Here is a 17667-nt window from a genome sequence, read left to right on the forward strand (position 1 = left end):
TATTCATCTTTACTCTTTATATGTACTTTTCGTAAGGGACTTATAACAGCCAAAGTTTAACTTAAGTCTAAGATGAGAGAAAGAGATTAAAAAGGAACTCATTCTAAAATAACCATATTTCAAAAACTATAAACATGTATTTTAACACTAACGAAATTATATTATTATTTTATATTCAATAATACTACGTGTGAGTGTGATCGATACATGAATAAATTTTTAAAGATAATGTCAATTCATTGCAAAAGTAATAATGGTACTAGTAACATAAAGGAATAATAAAATAGAGACAATTAAAAATTTATTTTAGTACATCTGAAAGAAACAAAATTTTCAAAAGTAAATTTATACCCAAAAACATGAAATAGAAGTTAATACTTAAGTAGCATTGAATAACAATCACATATATAGGTCCTTTCAGGAAAAACAAAATCACATATAGGCCTAGTGCATGTGAAAACTCGCTCCCCGATGACTTGAAACTCTAACGTTGCACTAAGCGATTTGAATCCTGCAATGGTATATAGAGTTTCACTAAGCGATTGTTTATTGGTTGCAATGGTCTTGCATTTGAATCCTGCAAAGTATAGGTAAAGTTTAAAACATAATAAATTGTTTCATCTACCAGCAGCATGTCGATTGACATTTTAAAATTTAAGAACAAAACACGATAAAACTAAGCAGTTAATTATAATCTTGCTAAAAGTTTTTTTAGCTTTCAAAAAATATTGGTTGCCAACCTTATCCTAATGATGTATAGAAATACTCATTAACCAAATTGGGAAAATAATTGATACATTAAAATTTTGATTGATCGTCGTAAGTATGAGTTTGGTTATAAAATATATTCATCCTTTATACTAATATTTTATCGAATCCAATTTAAGTCTCAGTACTTTAATAGGATCGATCAGTATTAAACAAAAAAAAAATCCCTACTAATTGACGAATATATCTATATAAATTATAAATTCTTGCTTTGCATTATCTATATTTCCGTTGTTCTTGTGAGATATATTAAAGCTATAATAACTTACATCATGAACGGCAACTCTAAGCAGTCTGATTTGCTCCCTTGAAACATATCTCACCTAATCAATCATACAGGTTCGACAGAGTAAAATATCTTGAAGAAAATAAATTGAAAGAAAAAGGAAGCTTAAATTGCACTACTTTTCATTTACGTAGTACCGTAATTGTGTGATTTGATTCCTGCGTTAATCTTTTGTTAAACTTTAAAAAAAATTGCTAATGCAAATCATGGGCTAACCGACATATTATCTAACATATATGTTAACACGTAATTTTAATCTCCTATAATTATAATATTTATGAAATTAAAAATATAATTAAACCACATAAACACATGTCTCAAGCAATACATTAGTAATCAAGTCATCAACATATTATCATCTCGTGTCACATTAATAAAAAAATGTAAAATATTTAATGAAAGAATAAAAGAAGAGAGTACAATTATCATAATTGAAATATCCAAATAAAACAATTGAAACTTAAAAAACTAATATTTCATAATTATAATTTTTAAGGGAGTAAAAATGTAATTGAGTCAAGAAAAAACTATAACCTAAATATTACAAATACTGCAAAATTGAAATATCAATGGTTAGTTAGCAAACCTCTGTAAGCACGGTCCAAGCAACATTCTCAGTGCACGGAGGAGTAGTCAGAGAACCACTATATCTGTAATACTGTGTTCTGCTTCTGCATATGCTAACCAGCCAAGGATCCAGTACACCCAATTCTATTTCTGCTCCCGTACAATCAGAAATGGCCTTTATGTGATTCCCTAACTAGAAAAGATGCACAACGTATATACAAGTAATTTATTATTTAACTAGAAAAGATGCACCACGTATATATAACTAATATAAGTAATTTTGTATTCACTAATCAATCACACAGAGAGACGCTGTCATCTTTAATTAATTTACCAATGACAATAAAGGGTCTGGTCTTCCAGCCTTATACAACATTCCAATCACTGCAATTTCTCCGGATGAAGCTTCATGCACCATGTGTAACTCCAGATCAAACCTGAAAGCAATTTGATATTAATTAAACTACTTAATTAATGACCAAAAACACTGCAAGAACTTAATCTAAATTTTGTTCTTGATTAAAGGTTCTTTTAATTTGCTTTTGTTAATGAGAAAAACAATTACATATAGAATACAGATTTAATCCCTTGTAAACCTAAAGAAAGAAATATGTTTGTATATAAGTACCTTCTGCCATCTATGGTGTGCTCAGAGGGAGAATGCCAATGGAATTGCTTAAGTACATACTGAGTTTCATTAATTTGTAGATAGCTTGTGCCAGCAAGCCATTCCAGCTATTGGCAAAAGAATTAGCAAAGGGTCACAAAGAAATCATTGGTAGAAAATTAATCCTTTAATTGCAGAATAATTTGGTGACAATTAATTAATTAAATATTTTTTGTAATTAGACTAACCATTATATTATGACCCCTATTCCTAAGAGTTGCATTGGATGGTTGGTAGTTGATATGAAGTTTTCCCAAATGGGGTGCTATTTGAACCCTCTTATTCAACAGATTAATCGGTGACTGCATGGATCCATTTTTGCATATACTCCATTCGGGTTTAATGTTTCCCCAGTTATATGGTCCTCTCTTACTCTTAACATCATAATTAAACTCGCTCTCGTCCTCTGTAGGAGCCAACAAAGAATTAATTAATTAACATTTAAAAAATCTTACCATATACATATATAGGACCTAGCTAGTGTTCAATCTGATAAAAAGAATCTTAAAAAAAATGTCTACGCGTATTTGAATTCATTGATATAAATATTTCATTGTGGCCGTTTAATTCTCTGGCGCATATGCATGCAAGTTAAGAACAAAGCAACTAAGTAAAAGGATCCTTACCAACTAAATGAGACATTATTACCGGGAATGGTAGCAAAACAAGTGCAGTTAATAAACTGCAAAACAAAACCTGCTTAGCAAGCTTTTCCATTTTAGTTTTAGTTTCTGAGCTATGAAGTGTAATTTTCTATGGATATTTGGTGTTGTATGTGGAATAGAATAATGCTTGCAAGGATTTAAAAAGCTTGCTATATTTATAGACAGCCAAAGGGTATGAAAACTAAATAAGAAACTAGGAATTAATTAAGGAGGATCAAGGATTGAAATATCAAAACGATTACTTGACGTCATTAAAGGAAAAAAAATGTGTTTTAACTTTCAAGTCTTGTTATTTCTTTATTAAACTATGTCTTAATTTTTTTCATTTTCAAATTGATTAATTTAATTTTAATTTATTTTTAGAAATATGTGAAATTGGTCGTTCAATTGTACCTTGATTAATTATGTTCATTGAGGTGACTCTCATGGTTAACACATAACAATCATGTGACTATTTATGTGTGATAAAAGCTACTATGTGATATTAAAAATTAATTTTACCATATTTCAAAATGCGAGGGTCAAATTAATCAATTTTAAAATACAAGAACAAAGACCAAGTTGATAAAAAGCAGAGGAATGTAAAATATATTTTATAAAAAAATTCAATAAAAAGTAATAAAACTTTCTCCCCAGATGGTATTTTTTAGAAACTAATGGAAAGATTATTATTATTATTATTATTATTATTATTATTATTATTATTATTATTATTATTATTATTATTATTATTATTATAAAAAAATTAGAATTTGAAAGTAAAATTCTATGTCAGATATATTTTATGCGAATCCTATAAAATTAGTGGGATTCAAATTATTTAGTGAGTCTAACTTATACATATTTGATATTTCAATTAATAATAATGTGCAACTAATGTTTTTCAAAATAATTATAATAAAAATTATTGCAAAAGAAATTATTATATAAAAATACAAAACTCGTTAAACAAATATTCTTAAGTAATGAGAAAATTAATAAAGTGTAATGAAAAAATTAATAAAGTGTAACCAGTGATGATTTTTTTTTTTCAATCTTCGAAACCATAGACTTGATAGGTGTAGGCATGACAATGGGACGAAACAGGATAGTTTCAATCTTTCCATCCCTGACTCCCCAAATCCTTCCTACCCATTCAAAAATTAGATCAATTCCTGTATCCGCTTGGGGATTAGGTTTCTTTACCTCATCTTATCCCTGATCTTATCTTATTATTTTTATTCATAAAAAATGGAGAAAATAAGATAAAAAATTTGTAACTGAACTAAATTTATTATAACATGGTAAATTGAAATTTCAAGTAAAAATTGTTTGATATCATTTATTTTTGGATAGCTTAAAAAAATAGTGATCATAACATCTTATTTACCGAGGTTAAAATTTCAAGTGCTTAGCAACAAATTAAGTAAAAATTATACACGATTATAAGGAAAAGCAATAATTTCATGCATAAAATAAGCATTAATCCATTAAAATTGTAAGGTGATAATAGTAATATAAAATATTTATTATATTAGAATAGTAGTAGGGCGAGAGTGAAGGTGAGGACTAACATACTCAATCTCATCCCAAAACCTAACTTCCTCATTAGGAAAAAATTCGACCCCAATCAACTTGATTTTCCTTCATCAAAGTCGGAGCGGGTTCGGGTCAATTCCTACAATAATGGGTACAGTTGTCATACCTAAATGGGTGTTTATGACCAAATTTAGGCCTATTTTTAACCTGGTAAAAGTCTTTTTAGTTGGTAGTCCAATAAGATTCAAGTGCATCCCAACTCATCTCAAGTTTAACACAATAAGAAATCCCAATTAGGGATGAAAATAGAACAAAGGTCAATAAGGATTTATGGTATGACGTATTTAAAATCTGACTTGTTTAATAAAAAAGTTAAATTTAGGCTTTTTAAAAAGTTTATTTAATTTAATAAGTTAGGTTTGGACTTATAAAAAAGTCTAGTAGACCTGATAAATCAATCTATTTACATATTATACTTATATATTTAATATCTTAATAAATTAATAATCTCATATCATAAATAATAAAATAATTTTTGAAATAAAAAATTATTATTATTAAAATAAATGAGCGTAAATCATAATTAACTTCAAGTTCGTGAATCATAAATATGTAATATGCGAGGGTGATAATGTCTTGCATGCTAATTTTTTTATTCCTATTGGTTAAGTTTTTGGGAAGAATGTACAGTTTTTTCTCTTTTTAATCTTGGCATGAACATATTAATAGATAAAAAATCAAAAAACTAAAAAGAAAAATAACATTTACACATTATCCAATTGAAAGACATCATCCATGGATCAAATATGCATGCATGCTATCTTATTGACCGTCATTTTTTGGTTCGTTTTATTGTGAAGAGATATTAACGTAATTACGTTGTTGAAAAACTAATATGAATTGTAAGTTTTACTTTTGGAAAAAATATAAAATTTAGATTTGAATATAAAATAAGTTTTTAAATAAACTAATATGTCAGACCAATTTTTAAAAAGATCAAGTCAAGGAAAAAAAAATTGATAAATAATAGATCATGTTTAAACTTTAATCTTATAAAATAGACTGAACCTATTTACGCAACGTTTCACTTCGTGTGACTCATTCTCATCCTTAATCCCAATGTGACGACATATCTTGACAAATATTAATAGTTCCCTCGACCAAGTATGCTCTCTCACACACACATTATATCATTATTGTGTTAAAAACGTATTTGAACACCAAGTGAACACTAAGTCTGTGTTTAGTTTTTAGTTGGCACAACTTTAAAGATACCTCAATCGAGAGAGTTGCTAGGTGCACCCAACAATTATGTGAATGGGCAAAATTGCCTTTATTTGAAAAACGCGAATACCTTCATACGGAAGAAGGTTCTTCCATTGTTATTTTCAACTGTGAAAGAACTTTCTTCCGTGTCATTTCGCGAAAGAACTTCTTTTGTAGGAAGTCACGGAAGAAGGTTCTTCCACAATTGAAAATAACAACAGCGAAAGAACTTTCTTCCGTGAGTTAATTTGTTTTTTTTTTATTTTTAAATTTTTGGATTATTTTGTATTTGTCTATGTTATCTTGTATTTTATATTTTACTATTACAAAATTTAATGCATATTTAATTCGGGTTATTATTACAAAATAAAAAATATTTATTTAATATATATTAAATTTTGTAATAGTAAAAAAATTGTGATAGTAAATATTTTTTATTTTTTAAAAAAATATACAAATTAAATATTTTTTATTTAATTTGGATTACTATTACAAAATTTAATGTATATTTAATTTGGATTACTATTACAAAATTTAATGCATTAAATATTTTTTATTTAATTTGGGTTACTATTAAAAAATTTAATGCATTAAATATTTTTGTAATAATAACTCGAATTAAATATGCATTAAATATTTTTTATTTAATTCGGGTTACTATTACAAAATTTAATGCATATTTAATTCGAGTTACTATTATAAAATAAAAAATATTTATTTAATATATATTAAATTTTGTAATAGTAAAAAATTTGTGATAGTAAATATTTTTTATTTTTAGAAAAATATACTGATTAAATAATTTGTATGATTTATATCAAAATTAATTATCATAAAATTTATTATTTAAATTTACATGCGCATTAAATATGTACTAGAAATTGTAGTGATATGTATAATAACATTATTTATTTTATAACCTAATTGGCTCATTATCCCAGTTGGTTAGAACGTTGTACTAATAACCTATATATTTTTTAATCTGTATATTTTTTAAAAATAAAAAATATTTACTATCACAATTTTTTTTACTATTACAAAATTTAATATATATTAAATAAATATTTTTTATTTTTTAATAATAACCCGAATTAAATATGCATTAAATTTTGTAATAGTAAAATACAAGATACAAAATAACATAGTCAAATACAAAATAATCCAAAAATTTAAAAACCAAAAAAATAAATTAACTCACGGAAGAAGGTTCTTCCGCAGTTGAAAATAACAAACTGAAGAACCTTCTTTCATGTGATCTCACGGAAGAACTTCTTCCGCAGGAAGCCACGGAAGAAGGTTCTTCTGCAATTAATGTTACAACTATGGAAGAAACTTCTTTCGTGGCTTCCTGTGGAAGAAGTTCTTCTGTGAGATGACACGGAAGAAGATTCTTCCATAGTTGTAACATTAACTGCGAAAAAAGGTTTTTCCACAGAAACATTAAGGAATATTTTGGGAATTATAAAAAATTGTTGGGTGCACCAACAATTTTGCTGGATGCCCCTAGCAATTCCCCTCAATCGATAACCTTGTATCTTGTTAGATTGGGCCCAACCTCAATTTGAGCATTTCAAGTATAAAAATAAATACTTGTAAGTATTTACAGGTTAGCACATTACGGTCTTACTTTAATAAAATTTATTACCCAAATCATGGTGTCATAATTGTTACCTCACTAACAGGGATAGGGTTTAATCAAAATACCCAACATTACAAAAATCTAATAATATATTATCAATTATCAATTAAAATTTATGAAGTGATATAAATTTATTAAATATTTAATAAATTTCAATAAATGTAAAAAAATATTTAAAAGAGTGTATTAAAAATATTTATTTCTAACGCTTTTTTATTTTTCCAAAAAAAAAAACTGTTATAATTATAGAATATTAACCCAGTAAAAAAAAGACCCAATATGGCCCTAGTTTCATTAATACTACGGTGGAATAGAAACTATCCTAATTTTGAAGTTATAGATAGACATGGATGCTTCAGTTAAAAAAAAAACAGTTGTTTATGCATGACGGTTGCTATATAAGTGTAAAATGGAATCTGCTTCTCTAATATCCTCCAATGACTAAGTGTTGAGGTGATGATTAATTTGTGTTCAAGGGCAAAGATTGGTGACAAAACTAAAGACCAATTGAGAACACAAAAATATTTAATTATTTAGTTTATAGATTAGATGCCTTGGCAAACCAAACAATTCCAAGCATATACAGCTGTATCAATATATTTCTTCCATTTCATAATCACGAGGAGCTAAACAAGAGGGAACATAATAATATTTCTTACATTTCATATTTACAAGCTTAATATTAGCCAATTTGGTTACAGATTTTCTTCTGCTCTAGGCTAAACCATTTTTGAAAGGACTTTCATGATATCATCCATGGATGGCCTATGCAGGGGATCATCTGCCACACAATCCTTTGCTAAGAAAGACAAACATAAAGCCTCAGGAAGAGAAAAATCCTTCAGATTTGGATCCATGAAGCTCCTTAACCCTTCAAAACAGCCCCCTTCACTGGCTTCCCCCAACCAAAATCCAAGGGAATCTTTGATTGCTTTTCCATCAAAGTTGTCCCTTCCTGAGATCAACTCAAGCAAAACAACCCCAAATGCAAAAATGTCCACTTTTTCAGAAACCAAACCATTATGTAAGAGGTATTCTGGTGCCACCAATCCTTTGGGAATTTCCACACCATTTCTTTTGGTAGGTGTGACACTGGCAGCCAATGCTCTTCCAACATCTGCCAGTTTCCCCCTCCAGTTTGCTGTTATGAATATATTCCTACTACTAACATTCATGTGAGCATAGGAAGGAAAAGAACAACAATGTAAATAGTAAAGACATGTTGCAATATCAAAGGCTATTTGTGTCCTTTTGTACCAATTTAGAGGGTTGCATGGATCAGATAAGCAGTCCCTCAAGCATCCATTCTTAGGCAACTCAAAAACTAAATAAGACCATGAGTCATCATTGCTCTCATCACCAATATAACAAACACCAAGCAAGTTCACAATATTAGTGTGGTTGATTTTAGAATGTAAATCAATCACCTGTTGTGTGTCTGCCAATCTCATCTTCTTTATCATCACCTCATGATCATCGACCGAGCCCTTGTAGACAAAGTCACTGTCGTGACCCTGGTTGCAACAGATCTTGTTTTCTTCACTGAAATACTTGGTGGCCTTTTGGAGCTCTTCCATGCTGTAATTGAGTAAGTAGTACTTTATTCCAACAAGAAGATCCGGGGAAAGGCACCAAGTTGTAGAGCTTTTACCCGTTTGGGTAGATATATGAGAGCTTCTAGTTGGAGACAACAAAGTGAGGGAGTTTGTTTGACTAAAAGAATGGACAACATCACTTTTCCTCATTCTCTTCATGTACAATCCACTTGCAAGCAATGCTATGAACAAAAAGAATCCTATAACCGATCCTGCAATGTACATATTCGACGATTGCGTTGATTCCTCAGTTGTAACCACTGGATTTGTGAGAAGAAAACCAGGAGGTGGAGAAGGAGAATCAGGAATATCAAGTATTCTGATAGGACCATCCGTTAATGGAACCAAAACAACTGTATCAGGATAAACAGTTGACAAGGGATTCAAGCTATTAACTGCATAGAATTCTTCAATTGAAATGCCAAATTTTTTACTCAATTTGTCAGGATCATCTCCTAGTACTAAAGGGTATGTGACAAGGTACTTCACCTTCATGCTCCTTGTGAAATTGTAACTTTCAGAACAAGCACATACGAGAGGAACATGAAGCTCAGAATCAGCTTCTGGCTTATTACCTTGTGAAAGGTTCTCCTCAGCCAGTGTGAGATGTTTCAGCAGCCCTTCAAAAACACCACAAGCAATCTCGGAGTATGTTGTGTTGTCAAGGACTTTATAGCTTAAACTGGCTTGAAAATACCCTCCAGAGCAGGAGCAATTAACAGGAATAAGAACCTCTTTACCTTGTTTGAGTACATCAAACAAAGAAGAAGATGTGAGGTTGTTTTTTTGTAGCACCTCATCAGAGTTCATGTTGAAGAGCTTTGAAACTTGTGAAATGGTGTTGAAATGCTTATTTGCTCTATACACCAAGAATGTTCTGCATGAATCCTGAGTTGACTTGCAACTGTACCTTGCCCCTTGCCCAATTTCATTCAGAGTACAATTGTTTTGGTCGTAAGACAATTGAGCTGAGCATGCACCTAAGCACATCCAAGCAACTAGCCAAAGATGAAGCATAATTTTGTGGTTAAGTACAAGATTTCCCATGAAGGGAATTTCTCAGTAGTCACTAGAAAGTCACAAAGAGGAGAATGAAGTGGGAACCAAAAGAAGGGGATGCAAAATCAAAGTGATAAATTAGATCCCCCTTGGGCTTGAGCTTGATTCATATGAATTGTGTCATTCATTATTGCTATAAGGTATGATTGAATTATTTAGCAAGCTTCCAAAGAAAGATGACACTAGAGATCAAGACCATTTGACTAAAAACTTATTCAAAGTTTGTCAACATGTGTGGTCAAATGCATAAATGAGTATGAAGCCGGCCGAAAAACAAATGGCTACATGAGGATAAACTTAATTATTATTTTTATATATGTTTTATGGTTGTTACATGATATTTGTTTTATTCCTTTCTACTTGTTTCTTACCGGTCATATTCAATATCTTTCTTTCTTCGACAAAAAATCATATTCAATATTTGATGTGTTGTCTGGAACTAGGTCCTTTCTCCCCTTCAGATACGATATAGATTGTCAATCCGCCGATCAATAATAAATTAAATATATATCATGGTAAAACACCAATTGCCAGAAAAATAAAAATTATAAAACATGTTTATTCTTCGTTTTATCAGATCAACAGGGTTTATCAGTCATGCATATAAATGACCAAATTAAAATCATATATGCATGAAGTAATAAGCATAATAAGAATAATAAGATAAAGGCTTAGTAACTTCAAAAAAAGATAATAGTAATAAGGAGCTTTTTTGGAGATATTCTTGGATAGCATAAAAATCTAACACCTCACTTTTAGACATAACCAATAAAAAATTGATAGGTAATAAAATATAAAAAAAAAAATCATCGTTTATTATATTTCATTTGATTTACTTCTAATAAGGATTGTGATATAATTAGTTTCCTTTGATAAAGATTTGATCTAATGAAAATATGTTAAATATTTATAGACTGTTTTTTTTATCATTTCTTTTGTTATGTCTTGTTTATGTAAATGAAATATATATAATCAACTTACTTATAAATAAGAAATTTTATAAATATATTTTCTATGTATTTTTAATATATTTTGTATTATTAATAAAATTTAATAAGAAACTCTATTTTCAAGAATAGAATAAAAAAAACTAATCTCTTATTGTTTTTGTTTGTTTAAACGAATTGAAACATAATTATTCTTCTTTTATTTTTCTAAATTTGACATCTTCCTACAATCTGTATATACTTTGTCTTTTATTTAAATTATTTTATTAACAGTTTAAAAATTATTTAATATATATTTTTTAAAATACTTAACTAACTCTCCGAACTTTATACAATATATGCCTTGTATATATTGCTGCCAACATACCTCATAATTATCACGTGTAATTCTGTCCAAAAAAAATTATCATGTGTAATTAAAGAAAGACATGGCAATGGAACATAGGCAGTTTTTTTTCTTTTCAAATACGGCAGCAATATAAATAGTAAAAATATAATTTAAATTATTTATATAACTTTCAACATGTGGTCTGAAATTTGATCATTCCCTTCTCGGTCTCTCTTAATAAAAAGTTGAATTATAATACAAAATATATTAAAAATACACAAAAGTATATTTATAAAATTTCTCGTTTATTCTTTCAAAAAGAATCTTGTTTATAAATAAGTTAATTATGTATTTTATTTTATTTACAGAAATAAAAGATAAAAAAGTGAAAATTTTAATTATATAAAATTTTCATAAGATCAAATCTTTATCAAATGAAACTAATTATATGATATCCTTATTATAAGGAACTCGAATCAAATTTAATAAATAATGAAAATTTTATTTAAATTTTATCACTTGTCAATTTTTTATTGATTGCGTAAGAGTGAGATATTGGGTCTGTCCACCTAAGAAAATCTCGCTTTTTCTGCTACAATCACAGCTGAAAAAAATAATGGTGTTTAGGTTAGACTATTAAATATAATAGAAAAATTAGATATAAGTTGTTATAATTTAAATTCAAGTGTATATTTAAATTGAATTTATATTTTTTTTTAACTTTCAAGTTATAAATAACTTAAATTTATTATTTTTTTTACTCTATATATATTTCTTGTACACTTATATTAAACTTGAATTAAATCCTAATTATTCTATCTTTCTATAATTTATTCATATTTTCTTATAAACATGGTATATAAAATGAACCAAATAAATAAATAACCGCACACATATATAAATCCTACTTCAAATATTATTTTCTCATTAATAATTACGCTTGACAATAAAAAGTGATAAACCCATGGCTATCTATCCGATCCCACATTGATTTTGACAAAAAAAAAACCATCTTGACTAAGGTCAAGGTAGGATCAGATTTTCTTCAACTTGGGAAAGTAGAATTGGGTTTGAATATGTCACTTGACGTCCCGCCCCATACTCGTTTGGCTATATATATTTCTATAATTATTAATAATATAATTATATATTTATATATAATTCTATTATTATATGTATTTATTAATTATGTAATTATTTTCATATTTTATTATTATAATTATTAAAAAATTTAATAGTTAAATAAATAATATTATAATTATATTACCAATTATAACAAAATTAAAAATTATACAACAACAACAACAACAACAACGCCTTATCCCACTAGGTGGGGTCGGCTACATGGATCAACTTCCGCCATAATGTTCTATCAAGTACCATACTTCTATCCAAATCATTAAGTTCGAGATCCTTTTTGATAACCTCTCTTATAGTCTTTTTGGGTCTTCCTCTGCCTCGAATTGTTTGCCTTCTCTCCATCTGGTCTACTCTCCTCACTACAGAGTCTACCGGTCTTCTCTCTACATGCACAAACCACCTAAGTCTATTTTCCACCATCTTCTCTACAATAGGCGCTACTCCAACCCTCTCTCTAATAGCTTCGTTTCTAATTTTATCCTGTCGAGTCTTACCACACATTCACCGCAACATCCTCATCTCCGCTACACCTACTTTATTCTCATGTTGGCTCTTGACCGCCCAACATTTTGTTCCGTACAAAATCGCCAGTCTTACCGCAGTCCGATAAAACTTTCCCTTTAGCTTGATCGGTACCTTTGCATCACATAACGCCCCCGATGCTTTTCTCCATTTCATCCATCCTGCTTGAATGCGATGATTCACATCCCCTTCAATTTCTCCATCATCCTGTATTACAGACCCAAGATATTTAAACCGTGTGACTTGAGGGATAATATGGTCTCCTATTTTCACCTCTGAGTTAGAAACCCTCCTTCTTTTGTTGAACTTACATTCCATATACTCCGATTTTCTTCTGCTTAGGCGAAAGCCATGTGTTTCTAGAGCTCGTCTCCAAGTTTCCAACCTCTCATTCAACTCCTCCCTCGACTCTCCAAGGAGGACTATGTCATCTGCAAAAAGCATGCATCTCGGCGCTATCTCTTGGATTTGTTCCGTGAGGACATCCAGAATTAAGGTAAAAAGGTAGGGGCTAAGGGTTGACCCTTGATGCAAACCAATTGTGATGGGAAAATCGTCTGACTCTCCACCCTGTGTCCTAACACTAGTCGATACCCTATCATACATATCTTGGATAGCTCGAATATATGCAACCCTAACCCCTTTCTTCTCTAGAGCTTTCCACAAAATCTCTCTAGGCACTCTATCATACGCTTTCTCCAAATCAATAAAAATCAAGTGCAAGTCTTGTTGGTCCATGCGATATTGCTCCATCACCCGCCGTAATAAATAAATCGCTTCCATGGTCGACCTTCCCGGCATGAAACCAAATTGATTCTCAGTAACTTGAGTCTCCTTTCTTAATCTCCGTTCGATCACTCTTTCCCATAATTTCATGGTATGACTCATGAGCTTGATTCCCCTATAATTTGCACAATTTTGTATATCCCCCTTGTTCTTATAGATTGGCACTAACGTGTTTCTCCTCCATTCCTCCGGCATGCGTTTTGACCTCATAATTTCATTAAAGAGTTTGGTGAGCCACTCAAGACCTCTATCTCCAAGAGTTTTCCACACTTCAATAGGTATGTTGTCTGGCCCCACCGCCTTATCGTTACTCATTCTTTTCAACGCTTCCTTTACTTCCTGTTTCTGAATCCGACGATAGTACTTATAGTTCCGGTCCTCTTCTCTTGTGTCTAGACTGCTAGAGTCATATCCATATCCATCATTAAATAAGTTGTGGAAATACGCCTTCCACCTTTCCTTGATATCTTTTTCATGCACTAAGACTTTGCCTTCTTCATCCTTAACACACTTTACTTGATCCAGATCTCTAGTCTTCCTCTCTCTACCCTTAGCAAGCCTATATATAGATCTTTCTCCGTCCCTGGTTCCTAAAGCTTGGTATAGTCCGTCAAAAGCTTGGGCTCTTGCCTCACTCACCGCCTTTTTGGTTTCATTTCTAGCTATCTTATACTTATCCCAAGTTTCAGAATTTCTACACCTAGACCACTCCTTGAAACACTCCTTTTTTACTCTAACTTTGCTCTGAACACTTTCATTCCACCACCACGATTCTTTACCCCTAGGTCCAAAACCTCTAGATTCACCCAACGTCTCTTTAGCCACTTTAATAATCTCTTGGGACATCTTGTTCCACAGATCATTCGCACTTCCTTGTGATTGTCCACACCATCCCTCCCATATCTTTTGTTGGAAGATTCCTTGTTTCTCACCCTTCAAGTGCCACCATTTGATCCTTGGTGCTACCATAGGACTTCTTCTCTTTGCCCTATCTCTAATTCTTACATTCATAACCAAAACTCTATGTTGGGTAGTCAAGCTCTCTCCCGGGATAACTTTACAGTTCAAGCAATACTTCCTATCAGACTTCCTGACAAGGAAGAAATCTATCTGAGAACATGTCCCTCCACTTTTGTAAGTGATAAGATGTTCCTCTCTTTTCTTAAACCATGTATTGGCTATAGAAAGATCCAAAGCCTCCGAAAACTCCAAGATGGATTTACCCTCCCCATTCATCTCCCCTAGGCCAAAACCCCCATGCACCCCCTCAAAACCTCTAGCCACGCTACCTACATGTCCATTGAGATCCCCTCCTAGGAAAACTTTCTCTCCTTGGGGTATATCCTGAAGTACCCCTTCTAGATCCTCCCAAAATTTTACCTTAAAGTGTTCTACTAACCCAACCTGAGGTGCGTACCCACTAATAACATTAAAGGTGTCCTGTCCCACTACCAATTTTAAGGCTATGATACGATCTCCTACTCTTCTTACATCCACGACATCCTTCTTCCACTCCTTGTCCACAATAATCCCTACCCCATTTCTTGATCTGATTTTTCTCGTATACCACAGCTTAAATCCCGAGTTGTCTAATTCTTTCGCTTTTTCACCTGTCCACTTAGTTTCTTGTAGGCACAGAAAATTGATCTTCCTCCTCACCATAACATCCACTATTTCCATAGATTTTCCAGTAAGTGTGCCTATATTCCATGTACCAAAGCGAATCCTCCTGTCATGAACTAGCTTCTTTACCCACACTCGTTCACGAAAATGTGGGAACCCTTGCTTACTTTTCACTACATCCGGGCGGCGATGCAGCGGCCCTTGCTCTTTTGACACTGTACTCGAGTCATACAGCGCGTTGCTTCCGGGCAACGACCTAGCATTCACATTATTACATAATTGATCCATGTCATAGAGATTCGACAAAGTTTTACGTTGGCTGTCGAAAGCCTAACACAACCCTCTCCTTTTATCCGGGCTTGGGACCGGCTAAGAATAGCAAAGCTAACCTAGGCAGGATTATTAAAAATTATACATTTAACTAAAAATATAATTTAATTCTTAAATATGTTTACGCTATTTATTCTTTATTAAATTATATATAATGATTGAATTAAAATATAATTAACTAGGGAGAGATCTGTGCTCATGCATAATTTTTAAAATAATCCAAAGAAAGAAAGAGACCGATTAAGAGACAAACAATAAAAATGAGAAGTAAAAGAAAATATAAGTTTTGTGTCCAGTCAACACGTTGTAGTTGGCCGTACAAATTATATATATAACTTAATCTATGATTTATTTAAAATATATTAATAAATATTTTTTTAAAAATGTGAAATGGATTTCTTGAACCTGATGAGAATAGAGTTGGATTTCTTTTTTCACCCAACCTTTTATAAATCCAAACTCAAATTTGTCCCATCTTTTGTGAGGTCAAGGATGGGGATAGGCAAACTAACCCTCGACCCGCCCCGGTGTTATTCCTATCAACAATAACTTTGATCGACATTATTATTTTATAGACAAAAAATTAGTAATTTATTACACTAGTTTTTTTTTGTTGGTCTTTGTTCATGTCTACCCACGCCAAGGAGTTCTTAAGAAATCCTAGCAATCCCTTTTTGAATCACCTAGGATTACAAAGGGAATCAATATATTGAATGTTATTGGGTCCAAGTCTCCAATGTCAGAAGCTCAATTGTTATATATTGGACAGTCACACGATCTACTACTAAAAGAAAATTAAGCATATATCAACTTAAAAATCTATTTTTCTTTATTAGTATTTTTATTTTTAATTTTTCTTTTTTTTCTTCTTTTTTCTTTTTATATATACATAAAGGATCTCAAGGGAAGGGACCCTGGGAAGGGAGGCCCCCCTTGAATCCATTAGTGAATGCGACCACAATGACCACTAATATCACCTCATCCAACCACATGCCAATCTTCACCAAGGTCACAATGGTTGCCACCACATGTGCCTTATCATCCACCATGCCACTCAACAACACCAATGAGCATTAAGGTGATGACGGTCTCTTACCCCAAACACCATGTTGTCCACTATGCCACTAACTACCAAGGAGGGGAGTTGTTGTTTGTGCAACGCACGTGATGAAACAAAGTTCTTTGAACAAGTCGATGACGTAAATTGCATTATCTTTTTTATTTTCCATAATTCCTGAAATGATATAAGGGGTTGGTGTCGTCGAAAAATTGCCTTAGGTGATGACAAATAATGATTGTAAGGGGGATTGAAGGAGTTGTTAGGAAGGTACAAGATCTGGTGTGGACTATCATATAATTGTTAGATTAATCTAATAATTAAAACTTATGGTCTATTGTGGACCACTTATCAAGGTGGTCCACCTTAGTCTATTCCTCATTACAATATTAGATTAAATTATATTCTTTACATCATTAATATTATTATAGACTTTTAAGAAATAAAAAAATGAAAATTATTTTCCTATAAAGACAATTGAAAAGTAATAGAATGAATCGTAAATGATTCCTACCATTGTAATATTTCTAACAAGAGCATGATTATTTTGCTTAATGGTGTTTAATTTCTTTAAAGAAAAACTCTTAAACTACTAGTAAAAAATAAAGTGTTATTATTATTTTTTTCTTCCCTCTTATCTTTCTTCTTATCCCTTTCTTGGTTTTTTCCCATATTCTCTAATGGTCTATTTGATTGGATAGAAGGAAAATAAAAAATGAAAGAAAAAATTAAAATCAGAATTAAGTGCTTCGTTTGAGGTCTTATTTTCTGTTTTTATTTTCAAATTTTCAAGATTTAGAAAACATGTATCGAGAAGACAGTAATCTAAGGTGTCACATTGTTTTCACTTTTTTAGAAAAAGACTAAAAACGTTAATTTGTTGTTTTTAGCTTTGGATATGCTT

General features: G+C 31.0%; 2 protein-coding genes across 2 annotated transcripts; both read right to left on the reverse strand.

Annotated features, from left to right (window-relative positions):
• Positions 1-277: 277 nt before the first annotated feature.
• LOC114374014 (alpha carbonic anhydrase 7-like) lies at positions 278-3107 on the reverse strand. The gene is made up of 7 exons (XM_028331597.1): positions 2915-3107; positions 2477-2694; positions 2250-2356; positions 1956-2058; positions 1641-1814; positions 1038-1091; positions 278-577 (listed from the first exon to the last, which is right to left on the reverse strand). The coding sequence occupies exons 1-7, from the start codon at positions 3003-3005 to the stop codon at positions 485-487; spliced, it is 840 nt and encodes a 279-aa protein (XP_028187398.1). The 5' UTR covers positions 3006-3107; the 3' UTR covers positions 278-484.
• A 4826-nt stretch (positions 3108-7933) lies between these two features.
• LOC114375464 (lysM domain receptor-like kinase 4) lies at positions 7934-10135 on the reverse strand. Its single transcript, XM_028333243.1, has one exon. It carries the CDS (start codon positions 10016-10018, stop codon positions 8096-8098), a length of 1923 nt encoding a protein of 640 aa, XP_028189044.1. The 5' UTR covers positions 10019-10135; the 3' UTR covers positions 7934-8095.
• Positions 10136-17667: the final 7532 nt, after the last annotated feature.

The sequence above is a fragment of the Glycine soja genome, chromosome 11 (assembly GCF_004193775.1).
Source record: "Glycine soja cultivar W05 chromosome 11, ASM419377v2, whole genome shotgun sequence".
Lineage (NCBI taxonomy): Eukaryota > Viridiplantae > Streptophyta > Magnoliopsida > Fabales > Fabaceae > Glycine > Glycine soja.